Genomic DNA, 25,855 nt, shown 5'->3' on the forward strand with positions numbered 1-25,855 from the left:
GGGCCTGCCCCCTCCAAGTTTCCTGCGCGAATGCCTCCGTTCTACCAAATTTAGAAGTATTATTTTAGTTACATCATAGGATTTTTTAATAAACCTTCAACGTCTTTGGACATCTCTCAATTCCTCACCAAAACAGATGAAAACTTGACAGAACTCCATTTTCATAATGAGGATTGTAAAAAATATGGATGATTTATTTTCAAACGGTTTTGCAATTTGAACCGCCCTAGTATGCACCAGCGGCGTCACCATCAAGTAAAGCAATAACAACAGCATCAAGTAGATATGACAGTTTTCCAGGATCCGGAGAGATCATTAAATGCGATGACAGAGTTGCGTGCTACGGGGGATAGACCGAAGCGTTGATCGTCTGGTCCCGGCATTCAGCAACTAATCGAATGTGTTAAAAATGTTTAATTGAATCAAACGGCGACATTGTGTAGCGCGAGTCAGTGTCGCTTCAAAGTAGTGACAGATGGTTTTAAATTGTTCGTCGAAGGACAGAGCTGTAGATTGTAGAGTAGTATGAGTTTTCAGCGCGTTCAAAGTTTGATTTATAAACGGTTGCACATGTTTGGCATAAAATCTGAATTCTTCCATAATAATATTATTATAGTAATAATAAATCTTCGAGCTGTTCAGTGGACTACCTATAAGTAAATGAAAAACTGGATTTAGTACCAAACCATTGATTTCCACTAGAGTTTGTATCCTTTGACAGATTCGCGTATTTCAATCTCAACTGTAAGGCCGTCTTCAGTGTCGTGTACTAGACTCGACTTCTCGATGTGTATGTCTCGATATCAAGTTAGAGAATAATAGTAAAATGTTGTTTTCATGGCTACTTCGATGGTCCCTTGAAACGAAGTTGCACTGATTCTGTGTTCCATAAGTCGAAAGGTGGTCCTTTCAATATCGAGTTATGGAGAATTGACCGTAATTACATTTTCGTCCATAATTGGTGCTGTAGTCGTTAGTTTATTTCATTATTGATTTGAAGATTCTCCAATCAACAAGCCTTTCCGTGAAGAAACAAACAAATTATACCTAAGGAATTCGGGTTTCCCTGGGAGAGGAACGATCCAATAAAAAACTACCGAAAGTCAAGACAGGAATCCTGACTTCAAACCCACCAAAAAGCACTTAGAGTTCCCTAAGAACAGTGTAAGGAATCTGAGAAGAAATGACCATGACCATAAGAAACTGTAAATCGATCACAACATACTCAGTGTTACAAAATTTAGGCAAGCTAGCCTCGAAGACGACTTGGTTGAAAGAGAAGAGTTGTCACTTCCTACTTCGAACTTCAGAGGCGAAGACCCACTTTTATCATTTATCAGTCTTCAGTGACCATCATCTGCAGCCGTCGTGTCCAGATTGTCTCGCCAAGACGTCTAAAGTCGCATTATCGTTAATGCGCGATCATGTACACTGATTGTAGCAGTGCTAAAGCGCATTGAAATTAACGACCACATCAATTTGATTATCAATCTCTCGGCTCTGCTCTGAGCTACAGTCTGAGAACATGCTACATAGTAGCATGTCTGCGCGCTGACTTCGGCCTAGTGTGTTCCGGTCGAGCTAAATTGCTCATAAATAGGATTAAACGAATGCTCATTCACGACTTCATGACTGCGACAGAGCACAGAGAACAGTGCGCGCATGACCGAAGGGAGCATGTGCAAGAGTTATACATTGGGGCTCAATTTATGTCCGCATGAGGGTACATAAATCCAGCCTATCTGTCGAGCAGAGCAGCACCAAGTCAGTGTTGTTGTGTGACCTCAGACATTGGCGCAAAAACGAGGAAAAAACGAGAGATAAAATTATATAACTATCGGTTACTCATCAACAGCTGACCTTAAGTGTTCCAAATTTGGACATCTTTTCGCATAGTCGTTCCTTTGCCTTGCTGGGCACGACGTGATTGCTCGCTTCCCCTAGCATACCTTCGGCTACGTTCTACGCGAAGTGATTGAGTGCCTTCGTGGCCATAGTCGGAAAATTGAAAATAAAAGAATCAAACACGTAACGTAACAGATCCATACGAATGGTTAGTGTGTCGCAGAATCACACACTCAAGCTTTGAGGTCCCACTACGGTGCTCCCCTGACCGTTATTATAAGAAAAAAATCTCCAACAAAACTGTGCTCATGCGTTACCTAACCATGAATTTCCACACGGATTGATCTGATTTTTTTTTTCAAATGCTAGGGTGATCAAAGTATTTTGGACAGACCGTTACGTGTATATAATTTGGCTATTTACGGCAAAATCAAATGGAGGTGGCCAAATTATATACGCATAACGCTCTGTCCAAAATATATAAAACACCCTACTCTAGGATTCATTTCAGGAATTGCTTCAAAAATCTTCTTGAATCATTTCTGGAAATATTTCAAGAAGTCTTCCAAGAGGTCCTCATAAAATTCAACCAATGATTCATAATAGAAAGATTCTACAGAATATTACGTAGAAATTACTCCAGCATTTCATCCACGAAAAACGCCTGCAGTTCTTCCAAATTTCATACCAGCATATTTTTCCGACCCTTTTCACACGATTTATTTTAGAAGTTGTTTTTCATATTTTTCAAGGAATGCCTACATAAACTCCTGTAGGATTCTATTATTTATATTTTATGTTATTATATAAGCAATTCATTTAAAAAACTCCAAGACTTCCTCAGAAGTTTGTAAAATTTTCAGAGATCATCGCAAGAGTTCTTCAGGAGTTTCATCAGAGAGAATCATAGGATTTGTTTTGCGGTATTTTCTGGATATTCTTAACGCATTTCTCCAATGATGTATTGGAAATGTCCATGACGATTCCCTGAAAAAAAAATCCTGGATAAATTCTATGAATGAATATTTATAGAAATATAGAAAAAAAGAGTGAATTCTTGTAGGTATGACAAACCTATTTCATGAAGGAATTCCTCAAGAAGGCCGTTCAAAAATCAATAAATGATTTTTTTGGGTCAATTCCTGAATTTGTTTTTTTAACGCATACGGTAATACGCGCAATAATGCTTATACTTCCCAGCAAACTTCGTTCGTGTAGTGGGTGGTTGAAAAATGGTAGGCATTTTACAAAATGATAGATTAATTTTCTTCTGGTTCTCCGACTATTCTGGAAACTTTCGTTAACTTTTTCTGCGCACGTTGGAACACTTCAGAACTTAACTATGAAAAAATAAGGTTAGTCCGTTGACTCGTTCTCATGGTGTTTCGCGTCATACAAACACCAATCCATTTTTAATTATATAGAAGATATATTCTTAGAAAAAATGTCCTGCAGGATTTTCTAGGAAATTCTTATGCAAATTTTAGTCTTCTAATTTCTGTTTGGACTATTTTTATGTTATTAATTCCTGTATGGTCTCATTTTAATTACCGTTCGGTTTCTTTTTGGTCTCTTTTTTGTTCATGTTCTGTCTGTTTTTGGTCTTTTTTTTTCAAGCATAAGGTCTCTGAAGCTCCAATTTTAATGTCACTCAGTCGCTACCAGCTAAGAATATACAATAAAAACTTGATTCACAGTATGTTTGTTTAGTTATTTGTAACCTCTGCTTGTAAATTTTAAGTAAATAAAATAAAAAAACAAACACATTTTGAGTTACGCGCTTTTTTAAACAGAATCATCAAAAGCCTTATTTGCTTTATATTATAAAGCGGAATTTTAATGTCGTTAATTATGTTCAAATGTTTACACAAGGAACCAACCGAATGACTGGTTGGGACTAACCGTCATCCTCAGTGTATAAGTGCTAGTGATCTTCTATTTTTAGCAACAATAGTGCATGCCACGTCAGAATGCAGACCAATGTGCGGAAGGGGGAGGCATTGATGATGCATTATACTGGCTCCCACGAAGACCGTATATACCACTGCATCTAAGCCAGTTCATGCGGAAGTGTATGGATTGAGGGAAAGGCATGGCAGATAGGTTTGCTTTTGTGGTTAGCAGACTGCCTATGTATCAAGCGTAAGGAAAGGCATACGCGTGGAAGAATGGAAGCGTTAGGGAAACGGTTTGTTGTCCGTCTCTGGTTCTAGCGTTTGCTATGAACGAATAGTTTGAGTGTGATAGATTTAGAATGGAAGATAGAAGCAAGTGAGAGATATGCAACTACAAAGTACGAAAAAAGGGACGGGCCTGGAATTGAACCCATGACCTTCTGCTTATGAAGCAGAAACGATAACCATCAGAGCACCAACCCCGTCATTAATTATGTTCAAATGTTGCTAATGACAAACTGCAATCATATGGTATACAAATTATTCGCAATTGATTGATTTGTCAACGGTTTACCACGGAGACAGTTTTATATTACTCTTTTTCGCAAAAACATGTTTATAGCAAAATATTATGGATAACTAAGCGAATTTGATCACGCACATTTTACTTTTCCTTTGCTTCAAATAATACACCCGGAACATGAGCTTACGATTGTGTGCAGTCATCCATCCTTCTTTGCAGGATCTAAGTTTTTCAACAATGATCTTTTTGATTGCGTCTGGCTCTGATGAACAGTAAAATCTAAATACAGTCAACTCTCCCTTGATTTTGTATCTCGATATTGAGTTAGGGAATCATAGTAAAAGTTGGTTTTCATGGCTAGCTCGATGGTCGATACCTTACTAACTTGATGGCCCTTTCGATATCGAGTTATGGAGAGTTGACTGTATTCATAATTTATGTGTATGGCGAAAGTGATTGAAAACTAAGGAACAAGAGAAAGGAAGAACAGTAAGGTTCTTATGAAAAGTAGGAAAAGCTCACCTGAGAAACAGCTCGAAGATGTGTTATGAAGAAACACCGTTTATTATTTTGCTTTATTTAATTTAAAATTTAGCAATTGCTGAGCTTGCATTTATGTGTGTTACTTAAAAAGAAAATCTCATGAATTAAGCTAACACAAGAAGTTGGGTCCAGATAGCCGTAGCGGTAAACGCGCAGCTGTTCAGCATGACCAAGCTGAGGGTCGTGGGTTCGAATCCCACCGGTCGAGGATGTTTTCGGGTTGAAAATTTTCTCGACTTCCCAGGGCATAGAGTATCTTCGTACCTGCCACACTGCCACCTCTCAGTCAATAACTGTGGAAGTGCTCATAAGAACACTAAGCCGAGAAGCAGGTTTTGTCCCAGTGGAGATGTAACACCAGAAAGAAGAAGAAGAAGTTCGGCATAGATTGAATCTGAAAAATTTAATTTTCCCGATTCTACAACTAGAAAAGTTTTGAAAAATCTAATTTGTTTTTTTTTTTTTTCTAGAAAAACATTTAAAATCAAGCTCTGCAAGTGCTACGATCTTTAACTACATGAAACTAAATAATAACGGATGTTATTAGTCCTGTTGTTAGTCCTCAGACAATCTGATTTTGCAGGCCACTTCAACGAGCTCATCATAAGACGAGGGCAGCAAGATATGTAAGGATTGTTTTCAACAATTTTCAATAGGATTATACGGATTTCAAAGACGGGGTTGGCGGTCCTATGGTTATCGTTTCCGCTTCATAAACAGAAGATCATGGGTTCAATCACAGACCCGTCCCTTTCCTCGTTCTTTGCAGTTGTATCTTACACTCTGAATATAACACAGTTGATCTATCACAGTTTATAGCATTCAAGGGACTGGCAGCACCAACTAACATGACATTTCCTTAGCCGTAGTCAAGCCCACGCTGACAGCCAACCTCAATGCACAGTGTTGCGCAATTTTGATGCTGGTTACGAAAACATCACAATCTGCCAATCCTTTGATAGCATTTGCTAGAACCAGAGACGGATCATTAAAACCGTTTCCCTACGCTCCCATTCTTCCATCATTATAGCACGCCTTTCTTTACACCTGATACATAGACAGTCTGCTAACCAAACAACAAGCCTCTCTGCCAGAAATTTAACACCCCTACTGGCGTAGATACAGGGGTATATCCGGTCTACAGTGGCAGGGAGTTGATTGCATCATCAATTCCTCCCCCTTCCCCTCATTGGTCAGCATTCTGACGTCGCAGGCGCCATTGTTGCCTAGAAATAGAAGATCACGATCAACTATACACTGAGGGTGTCTGTTAGTGCCAAGATCTGACGATACTGGAGTAACGGGCGGCTCAAGCTCAATCTTATGAAAATGCCATGTTTTCAAGAACTACATATAGCTTCTCAAAAAGACTTCGAGCTGCTTATGTACTGATAAATAGAGCCAACTTCCTTTCATTCCTGATAATCATTCTAAAATTTAATATTGACAAACGCAACCATAGTTGCAAAGGTTTTGGTGATAGACTTTTCAAACAACATTAAAGTCCGGTTGATCAGAAATTTTCACCGCAGCTTGAAGGTTTCCTTAAGTTTGCTAAGTTGAAAATTCAGAACTATTCATGAACAAACTTTTGAGATACAGTAATGACCCGATTTTGCCTACCACCGATTTTAGCACCCTTTTTGACCCGATCTTGTCAACCCCCAATTTTAGCATCCTTTTTGCCCGATTTTGTCAGCCTAAAATTTATATCTATTTTAATCAGAGTAAACACGTTTATACTGGCAATCTTGGGTACATAAAGTCAATTAGAACCTTGGCAACCTCTATAAAATCATCTAAAAACCGACATTTCGAAATTTGAAATTTTCAATAATTATCCAGGAAACTGATCAATGTTACCTTGGATTACGGTACCTAGAAAACGGAAGTTAAAAAACAATGTTCATATCAACAAAATCAAAAAACCAAGTCCTAAAGTTAAAAAAAAAGTTCCCGATTTTAGCACTTTCCCGATTTTATAAACCCTAAATGCAGCATGGGGCTGACAAAACCGGGCTATTACAAAATATAAATGGTCGGCGTTAAGTCAGAGTGGACCAAGTGACATTTTTCATGTTTTGAGAAAAATGGGTTTAAAGTCTAACGATCTGTAATTTTTGAATTCGTTTAAAATTTGGTTCAATATTTGTACACATCTTTGTGTTACCTTTAAACAATATACTATGATGTGGTAATCATTAAAAAACTTTATCCAAACCTCTGATAGAACGATTTTCTGATGGACTATGTGTACTTGGTCCACTCTGACTGAACTTAAGTCCATCGTTCAGTGAGTTGGTTCACTCTGACTAAACAATTTCTAGGAAAATAACAATCATTCAATGCTTGCATGGTCAAACTGGGTGCATATCTCTAAGAAAAACAGATTATCAAGACTCTTCGACACCAGTATCGTAAATTCTTCAATAATCCATATCGTCAATACCGAAATCAGTGGCATTACGATAGCTTGAAAATTAAGGTTTTGCAGGGTCAGAGTATTGAATGCCAGAACTATTCAAATATGTGTTCAGTCAGAGTGGACCAAGTGAAAATCTTGAGTACCGACCAAAATATACTGGTCCAATAAGCGTGTTCTTTTTTTTCTATCTTTATTAACGAGATTTTTAGCCCTGGGCTAGTTCATCTCGGGACCAACGGCTTTACTTCCCTTCCGAAGGAAGTCGTCACTGAAATTTTTAGTGACTATCTCGGGGATGGGATTCGATCCCAGGTCCTCGGCGTGAGAGGCGTGTGTTCTTACCACTACACCAGGTCCGTCCCCAAGCGTGTTCTAGCACATTCCATACATACACCATAGAACTACCATTAACTTCTATCGGGCTCTGAAATTGACTCAGAAAATGCAAATACCAATTAGTTTATTGCTTTTCAACACTTGGTCCGCTCTGTCTGCACAGAAATTGTTGCAATTTCTGACCACCCATCCAAATATGGTAAATGTTCAAAAATCAAATTCAAATGCATCGAATTAAGTAATATTTATAAATTTCTATCGATGGATAAGTAGAAGAATCATTCGATGTCAAGAAATCTGACAAATCTCTTGAAACGTTTTTCATTGCCTCGCATTCCTCAGCGCGCTGATCATTTTCGCTGATATGGTAATAAGCACTTGGTCCACTCTGACTGCACACTTTTATCGATTTTTATTGATCATCCAAAGTAAATTTGTTACATATCTCTCGCAGTTTACAGCATTCTTAAAACCTGATCAAAGTGAAACGGAGGAAAGGTAATTTCGCATCTAACGAGAGAATAATCCAATTTTCCCAAGTTTTGTACTTGGTCCCCTCTGACTTAACGCCGATTAAATATTGTGATAATAATAATATTATTTTTCACATTATATCATAAATTTGACAAAAATGGTAAAATTTTGAATTAGAAAAAATCCACTTAAGGAAATAATTAGAATTATATACCCTTCTGCAAAATTTATTCAATATACGATTTTGTAGAATAACATTATCATAAAAAAAACTGTTTTTAAAATGTTTTCAAATTTAATTTGCTTCAATTTTGCAATGAGAAGAAGATGTTTTAAATATGTAGTTTCTCAGTTGAGTGAAATTCATGTTACCTGAGTTTTGGTGAATATGATAAATCGGACCACCAGAAGCCGAGATCCACAGGGATAAAAATCTGATCCCCACAACATGATTTACAAATCATGAAATTCATAAATTGGTTAGGTCATAATACCAGGATATCGTATTGATCACTACTAATTCAAGATGACGAAGCGGTTGAGTGGTAGAGTACGTGGCTTACAATCGAAAGGTTCTTGGCTCGAATCTTAATGTATGCTATTTTTAACTTTTTTTTTATTTTGTCGACCATAAACGGATGCGCGACTCAGCATTTTTGGTATTTGAATCATGATTCCGAGCAATCAGCAGCAAAAACCTAACGCGTGTGTTGCGTTACGGCAATCTGACTCATGATATCATGAGTCCAAATTATGGTGTATTTTCATAAGATGAAAACACACTAGAATCATGATATCATGAGTCATAATCTTGTTTTTGGATTCTGATTTCTACCCGTGCAGGCTTTCAAACAAGATCATTTTGTATGATGAACGGCCAAGGCGTATTTTATCCTGTCCTGTACTGCCCATAACTACATATATGACACATTCGATGTTTTTTTTTAACATTTTGAATTAATATCGTGGATATCAAATAATAAATACTTTCTATCTACTTACTGAAATATTTACTGAAATAGTAGCAATGAAATTTCTATCAGAATTGTTTTCTGACTATTCACTCAATATGAGATAAAAATTTCAGCCTCAAATAAGCACTTTGACTTCATGGTAATTTTTAGAAATTTTAATTTCTTCTCATAGTGCCATAAAATGCACACTTGGTATTCTATTTACTCAATGCCTCCTTTTGTCGAATGTTACAAATATGCTGTTATAAGCAGTGTACTGTATCTTCTGATAATAACGGGAAATATAACGCCATTTCATTAATCGATTTCCTTTCCTGATATCATCTGAAAGGTGTAACTTTAATCTTGCGGTAACCCGTGAAAGAAGTGAAAGAAAACATACTAAAACTCTCACCGCTCAGTGAATACTCAACGGATTTAAATTATTTTTTGTTAGTATACTTGAACACATATCTAGTTTCTGGAAAGGGCCAAAGTATCTCGGGACTGTTTCTGTGGTCGGAGTTATTCCGGTAGATCACTGGGTCAGGTCGAGTGAGAAGGGTGCTGTGCTTTTGAGACAACCCCCCCCGGAACGCCTCAAATCTACGATAAAGTGCCCAATTTGTATCTAACCATTTGTGCCGAGCTTATGGGAATCCATTTTAGTGAACTATTATGTTTGATATCTACTTTTGAAACGGTTTAGTACTCAACAAATCAAAAGCCAATTCTTCCGGACATCAAGTTTGAGCGTCCACTTCCAGTACATTCTAATTGATCCAGAACTATTCATTTATAATGCTGAACATCAGCTCTCAGTGATTTATGCAAATTATAATGATTGTCATTGTACAGTTGATTAATGGTAAAGTTGTAGGCAATTCCCGCCTAGGAAATCTTGCTGTTTTAAGGTTTTGAAGAATTGTCATTGCTAATGATAACTTACTTGGCATGTCTCAAGAAATAGCGCTTTTTACCCGAGCAGACCCACCGGAATAACTCCGGCCACAGGAATATTCCCGAGTTCCTCTGGCCACTTTTAGGAACTAGATATGTGTGCCAAGTATTCGCTGAGCGGTAAGGTTTAATATTTTTGCTTTCAGTCAGGCCTCTACGGGTTATCATGCAGCATATCGAATGTTGGACATTTCGCATATGGACGTTTGGCATAATAGACATTAGGCATAATGAGAACAATATGCTTTTTCCAAAATGTTTTTATATTAAACTGATTTATGTGAAACGTCTTTATGCAAAATGCGTCACTCTCTGCTATCAGAAGGCTCCAGGGGCACGTTCTATGCTCAGATCTGATGGAGTTTATTTTTAATAACGGTCTGAGGAGAACCGTGACTACAGAACACTACAAAACACGATCGTAATTTATACTATTTAAGATTAAGGCTCGCTGAAATTAACAGCAATCTGGCGTCTGCAGCACTATCAACATTGAATGCTTTTGTCACTCAGGTTGCACAGTGGTTCAAAAATTCACTTTCATCGTCAACAGCCGTATTCTTACACTAAGTTGATATTTGTGAGGTCAACGAAAGTTGTGCAATTTGACCTAGATGGTATATCCAAAAGGACTACCTAATAATTTTTTTTTCGTTTAAAATTTCTGTCGTGATCACTATGCACATTCGGGCGGTGAGGGGCGGAAGAGTCCGAAACAACACCACAATTATCATGAATCTTTATCGTGATCCTGGCGGCGACGGAACAACAACAACAGCAGAGCCTGCGCTACCGATCATGTATTTATCGACCTATGTGCGCGCGCCTGTTGAAGGTTGGAGCCGAACCTCGATGCGGATGGATGCTGAGCGCCACGAGCGAGCCCGAGCGACTATTGACATATGAGCGTCCGAAGGTTCCGAGCTGGCGCCATCCTCAGGTATTTCACACCGACTCGTGGTGCAGCAAAGCAGTGATACTGGATAGGATTCGGGCGACGATCGGCAAGAACGGAAAGTCACTGCGGCCGCCGGCCGAGGCGAAACGAAAGTGAAATTTTATGGGCCTCGTGTGATTTGCAAGGGGGCCGAACGACGGACACGGTAAGACGATTAACGTGCCTGGATGGTGCGACCTTGAAGGACGTTCGAAAAGTTGACTGGACCAACTGGAGGCCGAATAAAGTGGTTGTTGTTCAGCCACCAGTGACATGAAAGGCGAAAGGAAGATGGGGTGATTCATGGTTGCGTATATAGTTGACCTCAAGGTCATTGGCGCCGTATTTATATGTTTTCTCCGGGATGCTTCCGATTTCTATTCAAATGATCCATCAATATCGATAAGAATGCCGATGTTGGAAGTATTCTTTTGATGCAGTCAGAAGGATAAACACTCTAAGCAGAAAAAAAAACACCTTTTTTGCAAAACTCTGTTGTTTTATTAGGACATTTTTGAAAAAAAAAAACATTATTGAAAAGAAACTGTCGTCAAAAAATAGCTTGCAAGAGAATACGGGATAATACAATAAAACGAGTTAACCAATCGATAAAAAGCTTTCTACTATTACATCAATTGACATTAGCTTTTCTCTTCATAACCGAAACACCGATCAAAATATTCAGATCAGATCTAGAGAAGTATTGTAAAGTACTGTTCTAGATTGATCGAATTATTACGAAATTAGAGGAATCTGTGCAACAAATTCGAATTATAATTCTGATAATCTTCATATGACACTGTTAGAAAGTTGTAGACTCATAAAAATCCCTTCCTTCAAATTCACCAATCGTGGTCCAGATACAATTTGGACATGGTCTCCGTAACGATAACAGCCTCGTCATTACGCTTCACTGTCAACCGTACGAGCCATAATCCTTTCGGAACAAACGGTGGAATCAGCTTCTGCGAAACTACGTAGTCGCGAACGTAGACGTCTCTCGGTGATAATGGACACTCCGCGGTCGGTGGACAATTGAACACCCCTTCTTTCAAGTATGGATAGTACGTTGGGTACACATCGCGGACAAAGTCACACATTCCTATCGAGGGAATCTTCATTGGATAGTAGTTGAACTGGTTGTTGCCCAAGGAACTGTGGAACAGATTAATGGCGACCTGCAGGAAGGAAACAGTTTAAAAAAGGGAAGAAGCAATCACGAGAGTTTACCTTACAACTGTTGTCGAAGGGTACCTTGAAGTAGACCGTACCGTTCATGGCCGAGGTTGTTCGGTTGAGTTTTCTAATTCTCAACGAGCGTGCATCAGCGAGCTCAGTTCCGTTGATTTGTCGAAAATGTTCATACATAAAGTGTAACCCGAAAACTATTGTAAGCAAATTAAATTGCAACAAAAGCAGTAAAAGCGATACTTTCAAGTGCAGGTCCATTTTCGCAGTTATTCGGTTTATGAACAAAATCGTCGTATATAAAGCACATGAAGTGCATGTCTAACCGTAATGTATTCATGAAATTATTATCATCTTTTAAAGGGTGCTTTGCTATTAGACTCTATAATATTTTATTACTCATTACTTACATTGTAATGGCCATGGCAATTGAATGCATTAAAATATTTTTATAGGGTAATATATTCCAAGGTTATATGCGACGATGCGAAAAAGCGTGTTAGTAGTTCCAATTTAGATACTAACATGAGTAGAATAGTTAGAGCCACATGTCTGCACTTTCTCTTTAGAACTTCGATTTTTTTGTCTCTTACATTGTAGTATGTGTTGTTAACCTTACATAGTAATGTTGGACAGGTACACAATTCAGTAATTAAATCCAATATGATAATTTTGCAATCCACACTCAATTGTGGCAAAGTTCTTTCAAGTCCCTTCAATCGGCTTTGACAGCTTCTAATTGTTCAAGCGCAGGGTTATTGAGAATCATTTTGAAATTCCTATAAATTCGTCGAAATATTCCTATTAATTCGTTGGATTTAAAATCCCGTATAGTGGTTTAGAATCCCAAAGTGCCTTTAGATTGATTTCATAAGAACCAAATGTTTATGCTTGGTCATTCTTATAGATTACGGTCGGAAGAGTAAAAGAGAGTTACACGCCACTAAGATCCATCTATTAACCCCTCTACCAGCAGCTTCATTTTTTAACGCTACAAAAAATATTGAAATCGCGATAACTTTTGTGTTTCTCAATATTTTTGCACCAAAAAACTCTTCTGATTTACGAAGCCGTGTCGATGTTAATCATTGGTGATCTGGTTTTGAAGATATTCTGATGTTCCTTGGGGGACCGACATTTTACATATAAAATGTCTTTAAAAAAACACTATACAATGCCAGGTAATAAGAAGCTACTTTGAAAAAAAAAACATAAAAATCGATTAGGTATTCTTGGAGATGTTTGAAAATTACGATATAATGTTTTTGAAGTTTTATTTGAGTTTGGTACCAGATACCTAAATTACTCAAAGACGGCTGCACCAAATTACTTCATTTTCTCACAACATACTCTCATTAATGTGAGTGAGCGAAGAGTGAATATTCGAGTACGATAAAAGTTCTGTAGCCAGAGAAACTTCCGTGGGATATGGCTATGCGTCGGTCCCACAAGGAATTTGGAATATCTCAGGATCTAGATGGCCAATGATCAATGTCGACACAGATTCTAGAACTAGAATAGTTTTTTGATACCTTGTGAAAAAAATGTACAACAATATTGAGACACAAAAAAGTGGTGAAAATGAAGCTGCTAGTAGAGGGGTTGATCGTAGATAATGTGGAGGTCGAAGTGGAAAAATGACTCGAGCAGCTACTGAGGCTGGATCCAATTGAATTTAGTTATGGTCTTCCCGTGTTCAAGTGCTTATCTTCAGATAATTCCGAAGAAAACGATTCCGAATTAGTGGTGTAGTGGATCTCCTACCTTCTAAAATAAGCTTCATATTCCTCGAATACAGTAAGAAACTTTAAGGGCTGATGTGATGGAACCTGTTCGCAGGAAAAAAAAACGACGTCATAGATGAGTTTTTCGTGCAAAATCACTCAAGCCATCATCAATGATTTAGTCATAAAGCCCGCCAAAAACTCGTGAAAACCAAATGTCGTTATTTCCGTTAGATAGGATCAATCTAATTCTACTAGACTAACAAGAAATCAATGCTGTATGTGAGTAAACTCCCAGGCTCTGTCCCAGTGAGGACGTAATGCCAAGAAGCCGAAGAAGAGAAGATGTGAGTAAACTGTGAAGATACGAGACAATGAGTCAAGCAGATGAGCTAATTCATCCATGATTTTTTTACTGTTGAATTACATGATTGACAACTCACGCATGACCAGCATAGTGGCCGAACGCAAATGAGGACGCGCTTTTGTGAGTGTAATGGTGACAAGCTGTTTTCTTCAAGAGGTATAAATAAAGGTATCTTATTCTAAAGAGGCTCTTTGCAAAATTGTAAAGAATGATAATTGTATCGGAAACGACTACTTTATTATTCCTCGAAAGTAATGGAGTAGAACGATATGCACTAATCAAAGGACACGGGTACACCACAAACGATAAAAAATGAACTGTTCGCTTTTGTTCATCTCGGACAAAGTCAGTAAATAAGAACATACATGCAAGCATGGGAAACACTCATTCGATTATAGTCCACTTTACGAGTCGTTATTGATCAGCTGATCGTTCATTTCAGAATTGAAATTTGACAGCAGTCATTCCATTTCTTCGCCAAGCGACAAGTCAGGCCAAAACGGCAACAGCATGAGTCACTAGGTACCGATTCTGTGTGTCGAAGGCTTCCAATTTGAATACCGAATGATTGTTTGTATACTGATCCCGCTAAAGTGGCATTCGTGCTTGAGTGCTGGTGAGCGTTCACTGATTGAAAAACACCCAGCGGAATGATTGGGTGAGCGAATCCGTTCATTCAGCTTAATGCATCAAATGATTAAATGTTGAACGCAGGCTTTGGAAAATCTAACGATCATTGACACACGAGTCACAATTACCAGAAAATATGAAAGTTATTACCAATTTTATGCAAAAAATAAATCATCCGAATGAGTCGATACCGTTGCAGTCTGTGAGAGTTGCTGCTTTTGAACGCTCTCTCGTTACGTACCAAACGAGAAAATAAATATCAACATTCATAGGGCTCTCCGATTGCGATGTGCCACGAACTGTTACACTCTCTGAATGCGGTTCGATCGGCTTATTCGGATCAAAATCCAAACACTGGTTGAACGCGTTCTTTCGTGTCTCCCAGTTGAGAGCAGATTGGTTCTTTCTCCGCTCCGTGAGTCTTTTGAATTTAAGTTTCATTTGCGATTCGTGGGGTTTGTGCTCGCTTTACTAGTAACATTCGGCGGCAGCAGACACCTTGCTATTTTTATTGATAGCGTTCGGGTGAGTGAGTGAATTTTCACATGCATACACGACCTTCGTCATTTAAAGAAAATTTCAGGAAAACTACAAAAATATGTTTATTGTCAATATAATCCACTCCGTTGGATCCGAGATTAACTAGCTTAGGGCTATAAATCTCGTTCATAAAGATGAAAAAAAATAATACTTCCCTTCTTAAAAACAAGGCATCACTATAACTTTGAGATAATAAGTGACAATCTCGGCGTTGAATTAGATCGCATGTTTTCACCAGGTTCGCCCAAGACATCTATTAAAATTTCAAACTCGAGATTGATTTTTCTTCGAATAGGGTAAAATAACTACTTGGGCACTTCCATGAATCACTTTGGCATGGTGGGTTTTTCTCGGTCAAATTGTCTGAAACCTTGCAAAATAAAGCTCTATTGTACGACGCATGTTGTAATCCAATATGTGTATAAGATATTTTTTTAAACTAAAACACTTAACGTGAAGATGAATCGAAGCCAAACCTAAAATTTTCAAGAGCACAAAATTAACATTTTTCAATATAAAATAGATATTTGCATCTGAATGTTAACGGACGTTGTGCGAGATTTGTTCTCAACCCTGAATGTTGTTAAGGATTTTATATAAATCATTCTCAAAAAAATATCAGAAATTTTCTTAGGATTTTGTCAGAATCTCATCTAGTACCTATTATTTGAAATTTCTTTCCAATGTTTTCTAAGCACAAAGTCCTAGACTTGCGAGAATTTATCGCAGGATTATGTAATAATTATCCTTAGGGTTCCGTCTAAACCCCAAACAATTCACATTTTAAAATCTAGTTATAGAATCTGAGAAGTTTTTTCGTACGCCAAATTCTTTAGGAATTAAGTGAGAACCTTTCCCAGGATAATGTCTTGCATTGATGATAATCATGGCTAGGATTCTGTGAAATTCTACTGAGGATTGTGTGAGAATCATGCTCAATATTTTGTTAGAATCCTGCCTTAGTTTTCGGTGAAATTTGTATGAGAATCGCAAGTAAAAATTTACATGTATTAATCTGTCTCTAGATCTGCCAAATATTTGTTATTATCTTCCTCATGTATACAATTCATACTGAGGAGGGTTTTGCAAGAATCCATCTCTTAATTAAGTAAAATTGTGTTTTGGCCTTAAACTTTTTGTCTACAAAATTTGTTGGAATTAGTTGTAAAATCAATTTTGTCCATTAAAGAATAAAGAAAGTTTTTGGAGAAATTTCTTGTATACAAAAAGATTTTTACGTCGGCCGACGTACCGCGTAAAAAAATCAGTGTACAATTTTTATACAATTTAGCTATGTTTTTGTAAATGAAACGTTTTCAATCATCCTTAAAATCAAACAATGTAATCAGCAATGAACTCAAATAATGTGAAGAATCTTTAAAATTAAATAACTTAAAATTGAGGTAGGGAGACTTACGGCTTCGGCACCATTCGACTATCGGCAACCAAATTTCAAACGCCAAATACAGACTAAACAAACAATATCACCCGAGATGTCATCAATTCAAATGAACATGCCTCAAAATGCGGCTGATTTGCAGCTGCCGAAGAGATGCACCAGCAGCTCTTATGGGAAAGAAGCCGAAGAGAATGAAGCTGCCGACAATAGTCACACTGACAAGAGATGTTCGCAGCGTTGTAAAAACGTTTCCAAAAGCATTTTGACAAGTCTTCGGTGCGATTAGATAGAGGATTGAGCAACGCATAAATGTAAACAGACAAACACGGAATTTTGTCTGCTGATATGCGAGAAAATTACAAAAGGAGCGCGGCATCGAATTAGACTGCCGACAATAAGTAAGTTCCCATATCTTGAGTTGCAATAATTAGTTTTATATTATTCGAACATTAAGTTGGTAGAGCAGTAAAAAGGCCAGATATAAGGTTTTCAAGCTCTTCGCAGGCCTAACAAAATACGGGGCAGGCCTGGTGTATATGGCAGTATTTGTGATGATGATGATGATGGTACTACCATCTATTGTAGGAAGGCATCTGCCTATAGCACTAGAATAATCTGAAAAGCAATTTGATCAAGATTGTATTGTTGTTCGTGATCAGTCAATCTCCTGTATGAAGGGCCAAAAACGGATGTGCGGACCCGCAAGCAGAGACATTTGCACGAAGCCCGCGTAAGGGGAAGAGAGTCTTCTTCCTGAAGAAAGTTTTCACGAACAACTGTACAATCAAGCCCTTGATTGACAGAATACTACAGCCCGTCCTCAATCCAGGAAATGTTAGCAACAGGGAGGAGGCAGTCCCAAGCTCCCTGTCCAAATCGTTTCAATCAGGTGCCCTGATGGTCCCACCCATCCCAAAATATGATGAAATAAAATGTAATCCAACATGGAAAAAATCTCACCGGTTTCTTTTATCCTTGTGTATTATCCTGGAGCTCTCGTCAAAACCGTTCAACTGAAGTCGGTCTCACTTGTATTCGAATCAGCCTCAATGATTACACTCAATCTCCACTATACCATACATTAAATCAAAGATAAAAATCTAGCACCTCGATTCTAGCCTCTTCACTCGCCTCGCCAACCCGTAACACTCCACCATTCTAAAACTAAGGTGTAGATGGCAGTATTTGTAGACTCAAATTGAAATCTCAATCATTAAGTTCTGTCGTGAGAGCAAAATCTTTTGAGATCTTCAAACAACTCACGCATGAGATTTTTATGCAAAATCATTTACTCATGCTAGTTCCGTAAAAATGATTCTATAATGAAACCTGTCAAATGTCTGTCTAAATCCAATGTTTTGTTGTACCGTCTTCTTCATGGCATTACGTCCTCACTGAGAAATAACCTGCTTCTCAGCTCGTACCGTTGGTTCGGCACGAGCAGTAGTAGTTAAGATAAGTTGCCGACTGACTGGCTAACTGACTGAACTCTAACATCAGGCTCGACCATGAGGGACACAAATGCGAAAATGGCAACTAAGACAAAGAAAACTCTCAGTTTATAACTGTGGAAGTGCTCTTAGAACACTACGCTGAGTAGCCGGCTCTGTCCCAGTGGGGACGTTAATGCCAAGAAGAAGAAGATATCGTGTGGCAGGTACGATCATACTCTTTGCCCAGGGAAGTCAAGGAAATTTCCATTACGAAAAGATGCTGGACCGACCGGGAATCGAACCTAGACACCTTCAGCATGACTTGCTTTGTTGCCGCGGACTCTAACCACTCGGCTAATTTAGCGAAGGTATTATCGAAAGAGTTGATCGATGTAGAAAAATAGATCATGTCAGTTAGACCCTATTGAAGTAACAGTGTAGAAATAAGAGGTACGATTGTCGCGTTTAGTATCATACATGCGTATCTGCAGGGATCTGTTTCTCTTCGTCGATTTACTTTTTGGATCAGTACACGAAATTCAATCGATTTTCAAAACATTTTACGATGCAGCATTATGAAGGATGATGAGTAGTTTCCATTGAATCAAAAATAGCAGTCAAAAACACTTGCCCGGCCATGTTATAAGTTGAAGAGAAATTTGATGAAGAGAAATATATCAGTTACGCCATTATGATACTGAACGTGAGATTTTCACAACTATCGTTACCGATTCTTTGAACATTGATTAACTTATTTCGAAATAATCGTCAATGCATACTTAAATTATTCTTCGAATAAAGAAACAATCGATGTATTGTTAAATCGCACCATGCAAGTACTAATCGCCGACGCCATAATAACATATTATTATAATTGTCGAAAAACAGCCATCGATACTGTCCACTAAATCATTCCGTCGTTGGATTAACTGCTTTTCTTAATCACCAATTGCCACAACAACGCCAATCGCTCAATCGTTCTATTCATTCTCACCTGTCCGCAATGCGCAGTGCAATTCGCATCACAAACGACGTACCCGTGAGTACCTGTCACAACAATCCAAGCGAATTACAAGGTTGAATCGGCGCAAACCAATAATTTTACGAACGCTCGTTGTCTTGCACTGCACAGCCGTAGAAGACGCGCCCAATTTTCCATTCCAGCGATTCGATAGGTCGACCCCAGCCCAGAGCTGCGGCAAAATAGTTAAAGACTTCGGTAGGTATTCTAATTGTTCGATGCAGCCGAACAAGTCGCGATCTAAGTGTTAGCATCGAATTTCACGCTCACTTAAACAGCTTTAGATATGCGCGCTCGATGGGGTGCATAAATGACAACGTTAAAACCTAGAGAGGGTTCCACGCCGGTTCCAAACGATTGACTGCATCGTCATGTTTGGTCAGGGTTTCCCAACCGGTACTCCGCGGACCCCTCTAAGGGGGGCTTGACGACTTCTCAGGGGATCCATTGTGAATAAGTGTCAGTTTTTTTTTTATTTATGAATAAATGTTAGGAATTTCTCAAAACGCTAGTACCCGAGATTGTTGTTGGCGAGGTTCAGATTTTTATTACAGATTTATTCAGTGTCCTGACGAGATCTTTTTGATTTATTTTTTTTAAAGTTCTTTGGAAAACTATTGATGGGATTATCTGATTTTCACTCAAACCATTGCACATTGGGAAAATATGGGCTCAAAACGCCACCTAATTATTACATGAAAAAAAAAAACTTAGTTAGTTAGTTATCTTTATTAGGTAGATTTTCAGCCCTTGGCTGGTTCATCTCCGTCGCAAAAAAAAAAAAACTTTCAATGAATCGAATGGTGACAATTTCTTTCGCCGGAATCGTGTAGAAGTTACCGTTTTTCCCCTTTTGCGGCTAACTGAATATTTTTTTCCAAGTGTAAAGAATGGGTAATATGATGGAACACATTTTGTTTAGTGCCAATGACTAAAATTTGATTTTTGATATTTAAGAGTATTTACAATTGATAGCGGGTAAAATGGGTCAAAACTGGCTCTTTCAGTCATTGAAATGAAGTTTGTTTCATCTTATTATTTAGATTGTTCTACTTCAGGAAACATAAATTTAGTTAGCCGCAATCAGAACAGTTGTATTCTTTATGGCATGGCATTTTTAGGGGAAAATGGGGCAACACGAGACCATTCATATGATTCCGGTTAAGGAGACTGTTACTATTCGAATCCTTGACGTTTTTCCATAGATTTCGAAAATCGCCATCAGCAGCATGAAGATAATTCCCACTGTGCACAGGCGGAATCTTTTCGAATTAATCAGCAGGAATTTTCGATATTATACATGATTTTTTGGAAAAAAAGGACCTCGCAAAACCAACTGCAGGGTGTCTATAACGTGGAAAAGCCTGGAATTATCAGGGAGTTTTATTAAATCTGGAAAAAAGAATCAGGGAAATTTCTTTGAGGCAGTAATTTATGGTAGAACATGTTCATGACAAAGGATTTTCGCATCAAAACCCCCCAAAAAAATTCGACTGCGCCGCTATCAAAACGCTCCTTGAGCTGTTCCGTGAAAAACTTTTCAGGTATACAAATTTTATCATCTTCTTAGGAGATGATTGAATTTTATGAATAATATTTGATCATTAATGGATTTACATATCTTTATGAATGATTTTTAAAATCTTTTTAAATTTGAAATACTGAAAACTGCTTTTGGGAAAATAATCTGGAATTCAAACAACTTTCAATTTAAAATATCAAAACAATCAATTTATCTATTTTAGGTGTGGTAGCAGCAGTGGACTGACACGGCTGTCATCCTGTATACAATTTGGCTCTTCCTAACATCGTTTGGATCGTTGGTACTTCGCGTTTTGGTTCCCACTTTCTGGTTGGTTTGCCCTAACTTACTCCTGATTTTCGAGTATACGGCTCATGTGCAGCTAGTGCTAGATTATGGCAATTAAATATATTGCGTTGAATCGTCGTATTTGATGACGCTTCTCAACATTTTGTTGAATGTATTACGCATCAGGTAGGTATCATCCATCCAAAAAAAATCATGTGTTATATCAAAACAAAACAAAGACACTGGACGCCATGTTGAATTAATGCTGAATAGCTAATTATTGGCTCATTTCACCACCCTGGGTAGCAGGTCTCTTTCTAGTAAAGACTTGGTCTCTGTTTTAAAGTAAGTCTCTATTAAGTCTTATTTTTTTACGAAAATGGTCTTAAAGGCTTTTCATTTCCACATCTTGCTTCCAGTGAGTTCTGATGCAAAATGATGCAGGCTCCAGAAAAACCTTCCGGGAGTGTTACAAGCCTTTTCAACTAATTCTTCAAAAAGTTCATCTCAGTTTTCTCGAGGAGAAATTATTATAGTTGTTTCTCCAGGGATTTCATCTGGAATACTTTCAAGGGCTCCTACAGGGAGCTAGAAATTACTCTACTGATTGTCCCAGATACACGGTGCCCCGACAGACCGTTATTATGCAAAAAAATTGTCCATCAAATCTGAGCACAGGGCTCGATTCCTGGGGTCATTCTGCATCTCTGGACCAATTTTTAAAAAAATCCCTAGGAGGAATTTCGAGAAATCTCGATTTGAAGCTTTTGACTGAAAATTTCAATATTTTCCGTATTAAAATTTTGCAAAAGCACTGAAAAAACCTACAAAAACGCTCAAAAAGTTGGCCAAACTATTCTCAACTAGTATAACATTGTTACAGTTGTTATAATTAGACATATTTACAGCTTTTCCGGCATTCACACTAAATGACCAGCTCACTGAAGTTTGCCAATTTTATTCGCTCAATAGTTTTCGCTTCTGTTCTCAAATAAATGTGCTAAGAGAGCCAAGAATAAGCGTTTTATACAGAGCAAATTGACAATGATGTTTCATTTAGGCAAGCTTGTATTAACCGTTGTTCTCTTTACATTATTATTAAAAAAACTACTTTAGTTTTCGAAACACTTTTCAGTGTTGCACGATAAAGGATTGCGAGGTGTTAAGTCAGATAAGCCTTTATCAAGCAAAAGTGTAGAAATGTCGTCTCCATTTGAAAGTTGCGGGTCCCTAAGCTGGTTACGTAATCCTTGAAAGGATATATTCGCAGCTAGAACACGTGTTCTTACTACACGGGAAACCTTATTATCATACGTCACAAATGTTATATTGCTCTTCAACAACTTTAATTACATCTCCATCAAGAAATGCCTGCACCAACACATCTGAACCTGTTTTTTTTTTCTCTATATGCGACCATATACGTTTGGGTAAAGTAAATGGCATTACAATCTTGTCTTAGTTGTCCATCTTTAAAATAGTGAAACCCTGCTTCACTGCACTACGATCGATTCTAATAAAGTCATCATCTGCAAAGGAGTATAAGCAGGACCGACAATCGTCAGATTCGTCACCGACGAAATAAAAAAAATCTTCATCCAGTATAATAACTCTGGCAGGTCGTCATCTCGTCATCGACGAAAGAATGCACGACAACTTCAACCCGAAATCGTCAACTAGCAAATGTTTCTTCATTACGCTTGCTACCCTTACATACATGAAGAAAGCGTTTATTGTATATTCGGTAATTGCTTGTATTTGCAAGTGAACTCGCTCTTCTCATGATTCTACAATAGTTATGTTGGTGAGCGCGTGGATTTGACGATTTAGAGATCGTTTGTTCGATTCCAGACGCGTTTTGTTTAGTGTTTGTACAGATAAGGTACAGTGGGGGAAGTGTATCAGTGGGGTAAGTGGATCATTTGTCTATATTGAGCATAAATACTTGAATATGTTGAATGTTTTCGCAGAATTGCTTCGTTTTAGATTATGTTCTTACGTCCACACCGATACTAATGCAAAACTGATACTACACCAACACTAACACAAGCATACTTTTTGGCTGCAAAAATCAATTCATTTCAAAATTGTTTTCTGTCAATCAAAAATTCATTGTATCTCTGCCTTAAATCAAATTCTACTAGTCTTTTCAACGCATGGTGAACATTTCAGTTCTAATTGTATGAATCAAAATGAAAAATATGTGAATTTTATAAATAAATACAGCTATATTGGACATGGTACACTTACCCCCACTTTTTAATGGGGTGGGGAAAGGGGATCAAGTATTATTACCATTTATTGGCAGACTGCTTACGATAATTTGAATAAGTTTGAATACTCGCAAATATTGTTTTTGTTTTTATTGTTTCTCATTAATAGCTTAAATTTGTCTTATTGACTTTAGAAAATTTGAATTAATCCACCTAAAGTTTATTTTAATCTTTCTGGTATAAGAAAATATAAAAGAATGAATATTGCAAAATTCTAACAAAAATTTTAGTGGTTTATAAAGCTGAGTTGCAAAAGAGCAAAATATACAAATTTTCCAATTGAAAACATATTATCGTACTTTATTTGACCATATAAATTGTTCTAGACAGATGATACAAATACATTCAAAAATAGAATAAGAAGATTTCAGTTTGTTAAACGAAAATAAATGTATCTAATATTTTTAAACTACAAGTGTTTTTCGAAAACATCGTATGGAATAATCCTACAATACTTCTTTATAACTTATGTGATTATATTAAAGAATTTTCTTCAAATAATTCTGGCTACAATGTTTTATTTTTGTTTGAATTAGTGTGAACTAATGTATAAATATTTTTAATAATATTGTGATAAAATGAAGACACTTTTCAATTTTTATGGTATCAAAACATAACATAATTAGCACTTATAACAAGAACGAGAGCAATATCATTCTTAGTATACATGATTACACCATACATGTTTTGAGAAAAGATTTTTTTTAGTGGTGATCCACTTACCCCACCATAGTGAGGCAAGTGGATCATTTGGCGCAAATTTTCAAGTCCCCCATACTCAATACATAAAAATCAGAAAAATCTAAATAAATGGCGATTTGAAGTATATTAGTCCATCATTTGTTATCCACAGAAAAAAGTTTGAATTACATTATTTACGTAAGCTGTACGTAGTAATGAAGTTGACTAATGATTTTTCTGTATCCACTTACCCCACGGTACCTTAACAGATGTTTATGCTAGAACAAAAATTTGCTAAGAACATGTGTAAATATTCAAACAGAAACTCCTTGCAATCACTAGCGCCGCCACACAACGAATTGCGTCAATCAGTGGTGAATATTATAGATATCTTGAAATGTTTCATATTCACCACTCACATCGTCATGGGAACTTAGCGATAACAGCGCTACCACAGTGTTGCTACTTGTGTTGCCATATAAAATGGCCGTTTATTGTCCTACACAGTTTTGTAATCGGACTTGAACATCTGTTATCTGTGGTGCTTGTTTTATTTTTGCAAATGACCATAACGACCATGACGAAGGAATCGTATTTGTTCGTCATGACGTCGAGCCTATGTGACTGGATCTCTGCGGCAAATCGTCATCCGACGCTGGTTGACCGACGATGACAACGCTTCTTTTAGTTTCGTCGCCGACTTTTTCCATTTGACGGGGACGATTGTCTACCCTGAGTATAAGCGACAAAACGCAATATTGATCAGTAAATACGGAAACTCATCTCTTTTCATTCCATGTATTTTTACAAAAAAGGCTCCTCATCTACAATCCTTACACTTGATTGTATTTGTCAGTTTAAACAGCTTTAAGTCTCATTTTGAAGTCTTTGATACTACCTGCAACAGCTAGATTTTTGTTACTGAGCCGAACGCGACCTAGAAATCAATAAACAGATTGACGATAAATCCCGAAAAACATAAAACGAAGTGAATGGTTGCAGGTATATAGAGTGGAAGTCATAGTGAAGTTGATACTTAAGTAGAACTGAATGGGGATTTGTTTGAAATTGTTAAAGACTTTGTTAATCTTCGAACACTTGTGACATATGACAATTATGTTTCCCGTGTAATTATAATCCTGTTGAGGCTGAGAATGTTGAACAGGATATTTTTTAGGTAAAGTGCTGAGGGCAATACTCGGTGGAAAACTAGACGTAAACATCAAGAGTAGTACCAGATGAACAAAGAAGAAAATTTTATTAAGGAAAATAAATACGGCAGACTTTGGTGGGCTGGTCACTTAGTGTGAAAGTCGGAAAAAAGCTGTTAATTAATAATATTCAGCGTTGAATGTTTCACGTATATCGAACGTAACAACAATAGTATATTTAAATTAATTTCTTTAAGTTCATTCTATTAAACGAAGCTTACTGGTTTACGCCATTTAAAAACTTACTTAAGCCACTCTGGTAAGTTAAGCCAGTAGTAAATATTTGTAATTATAACAACGGTAGCAGTTATATAGTAGTTGAGAACAGTTTGTCTAACTTTTTGAGCGTTTTCTTAGTTTTTTTCAATGCTATTGATTTTTTTAATATGGATTATATTGAGTTTTTAAGCCAAAAACTTCAAATCGAGATTTCTCGAGATTCCTCCTAAGGATTTTTTTAAAAATTGGCCCAGAGGTGCAGAATGACCTCAGGAATCGAGCCCTGTTGTCAGATTTGATGGACATTTTTTTTGCATAATAACGGTCTGTCGGGGCACCGTGAGATATCCTTCCAGTGATTTATCAAAGAATATCTTGAGAAATTTCTCCAGAATTTGCTCGTGCACTTCAACGTTAATAGCTCCAGTAATTTGTTCAGTGATTATTTTGAAAATATTCACAAACAGA

The 25,855-nt window shown here is 37.4% G+C and overlaps 2 protein-coding genes across 5 annotated transcripts in view; both read right to left on the minus strand.

The window, feature by feature from the left end:
* Nucleotides 1-25,855, minus strand: part of LOC5572837 (inverted formin-2) — a 335,282-nt gene that overhangs the window by 159,262 nt on the left and 150,165 nt on the right. The gene's annotated exons all lie outside the window — the stretch shown is intronic.
* On the minus strand, nt 10,616-12,375 carry LOC5572841. 2 transcript variants are annotated; one of them, XM_021848657.1, is made up of 2 exons: nt 12,146-12,375; nt 10,616-12,069 (listed from the first exon to the last, which is right to left on the minus strand). In XM_021848657.1, exons 1-2 carry the CDS (start codon nt 12,338-12,340, stop codon nt 11,734-11,736), a joined length of 531 nt encoding a protein of 176 aa, XP_021704349.1. In that variant the 5' UTR covers nt 12,341-12,375; the 3' UTR covers nt 10,616-11,733. The 2 variants fall into 2 exon arrangements, with proteins under 2 accessions (XP_021704349.1, XP_001660601.1); XM_001660551.2 differs by having other exon boundaries at nt 10,620-12,069; nt 12,122-12,371.

The sequence above is a fragment of the Aedes aegypti genome, chromosome 3 (genome assembly GCF_002204515.2).
Source record: "Aedes aegypti strain LVP_AGWG chromosome 3, AaegL5.0 Primary Assembly, whole genome shotgun sequence".
Taxonomy (NCBI): domain Eukaryota; kingdom Metazoa; phylum Arthropoda; class Insecta; order Diptera; family Culicidae; genus Aedes; species Aedes aegypti.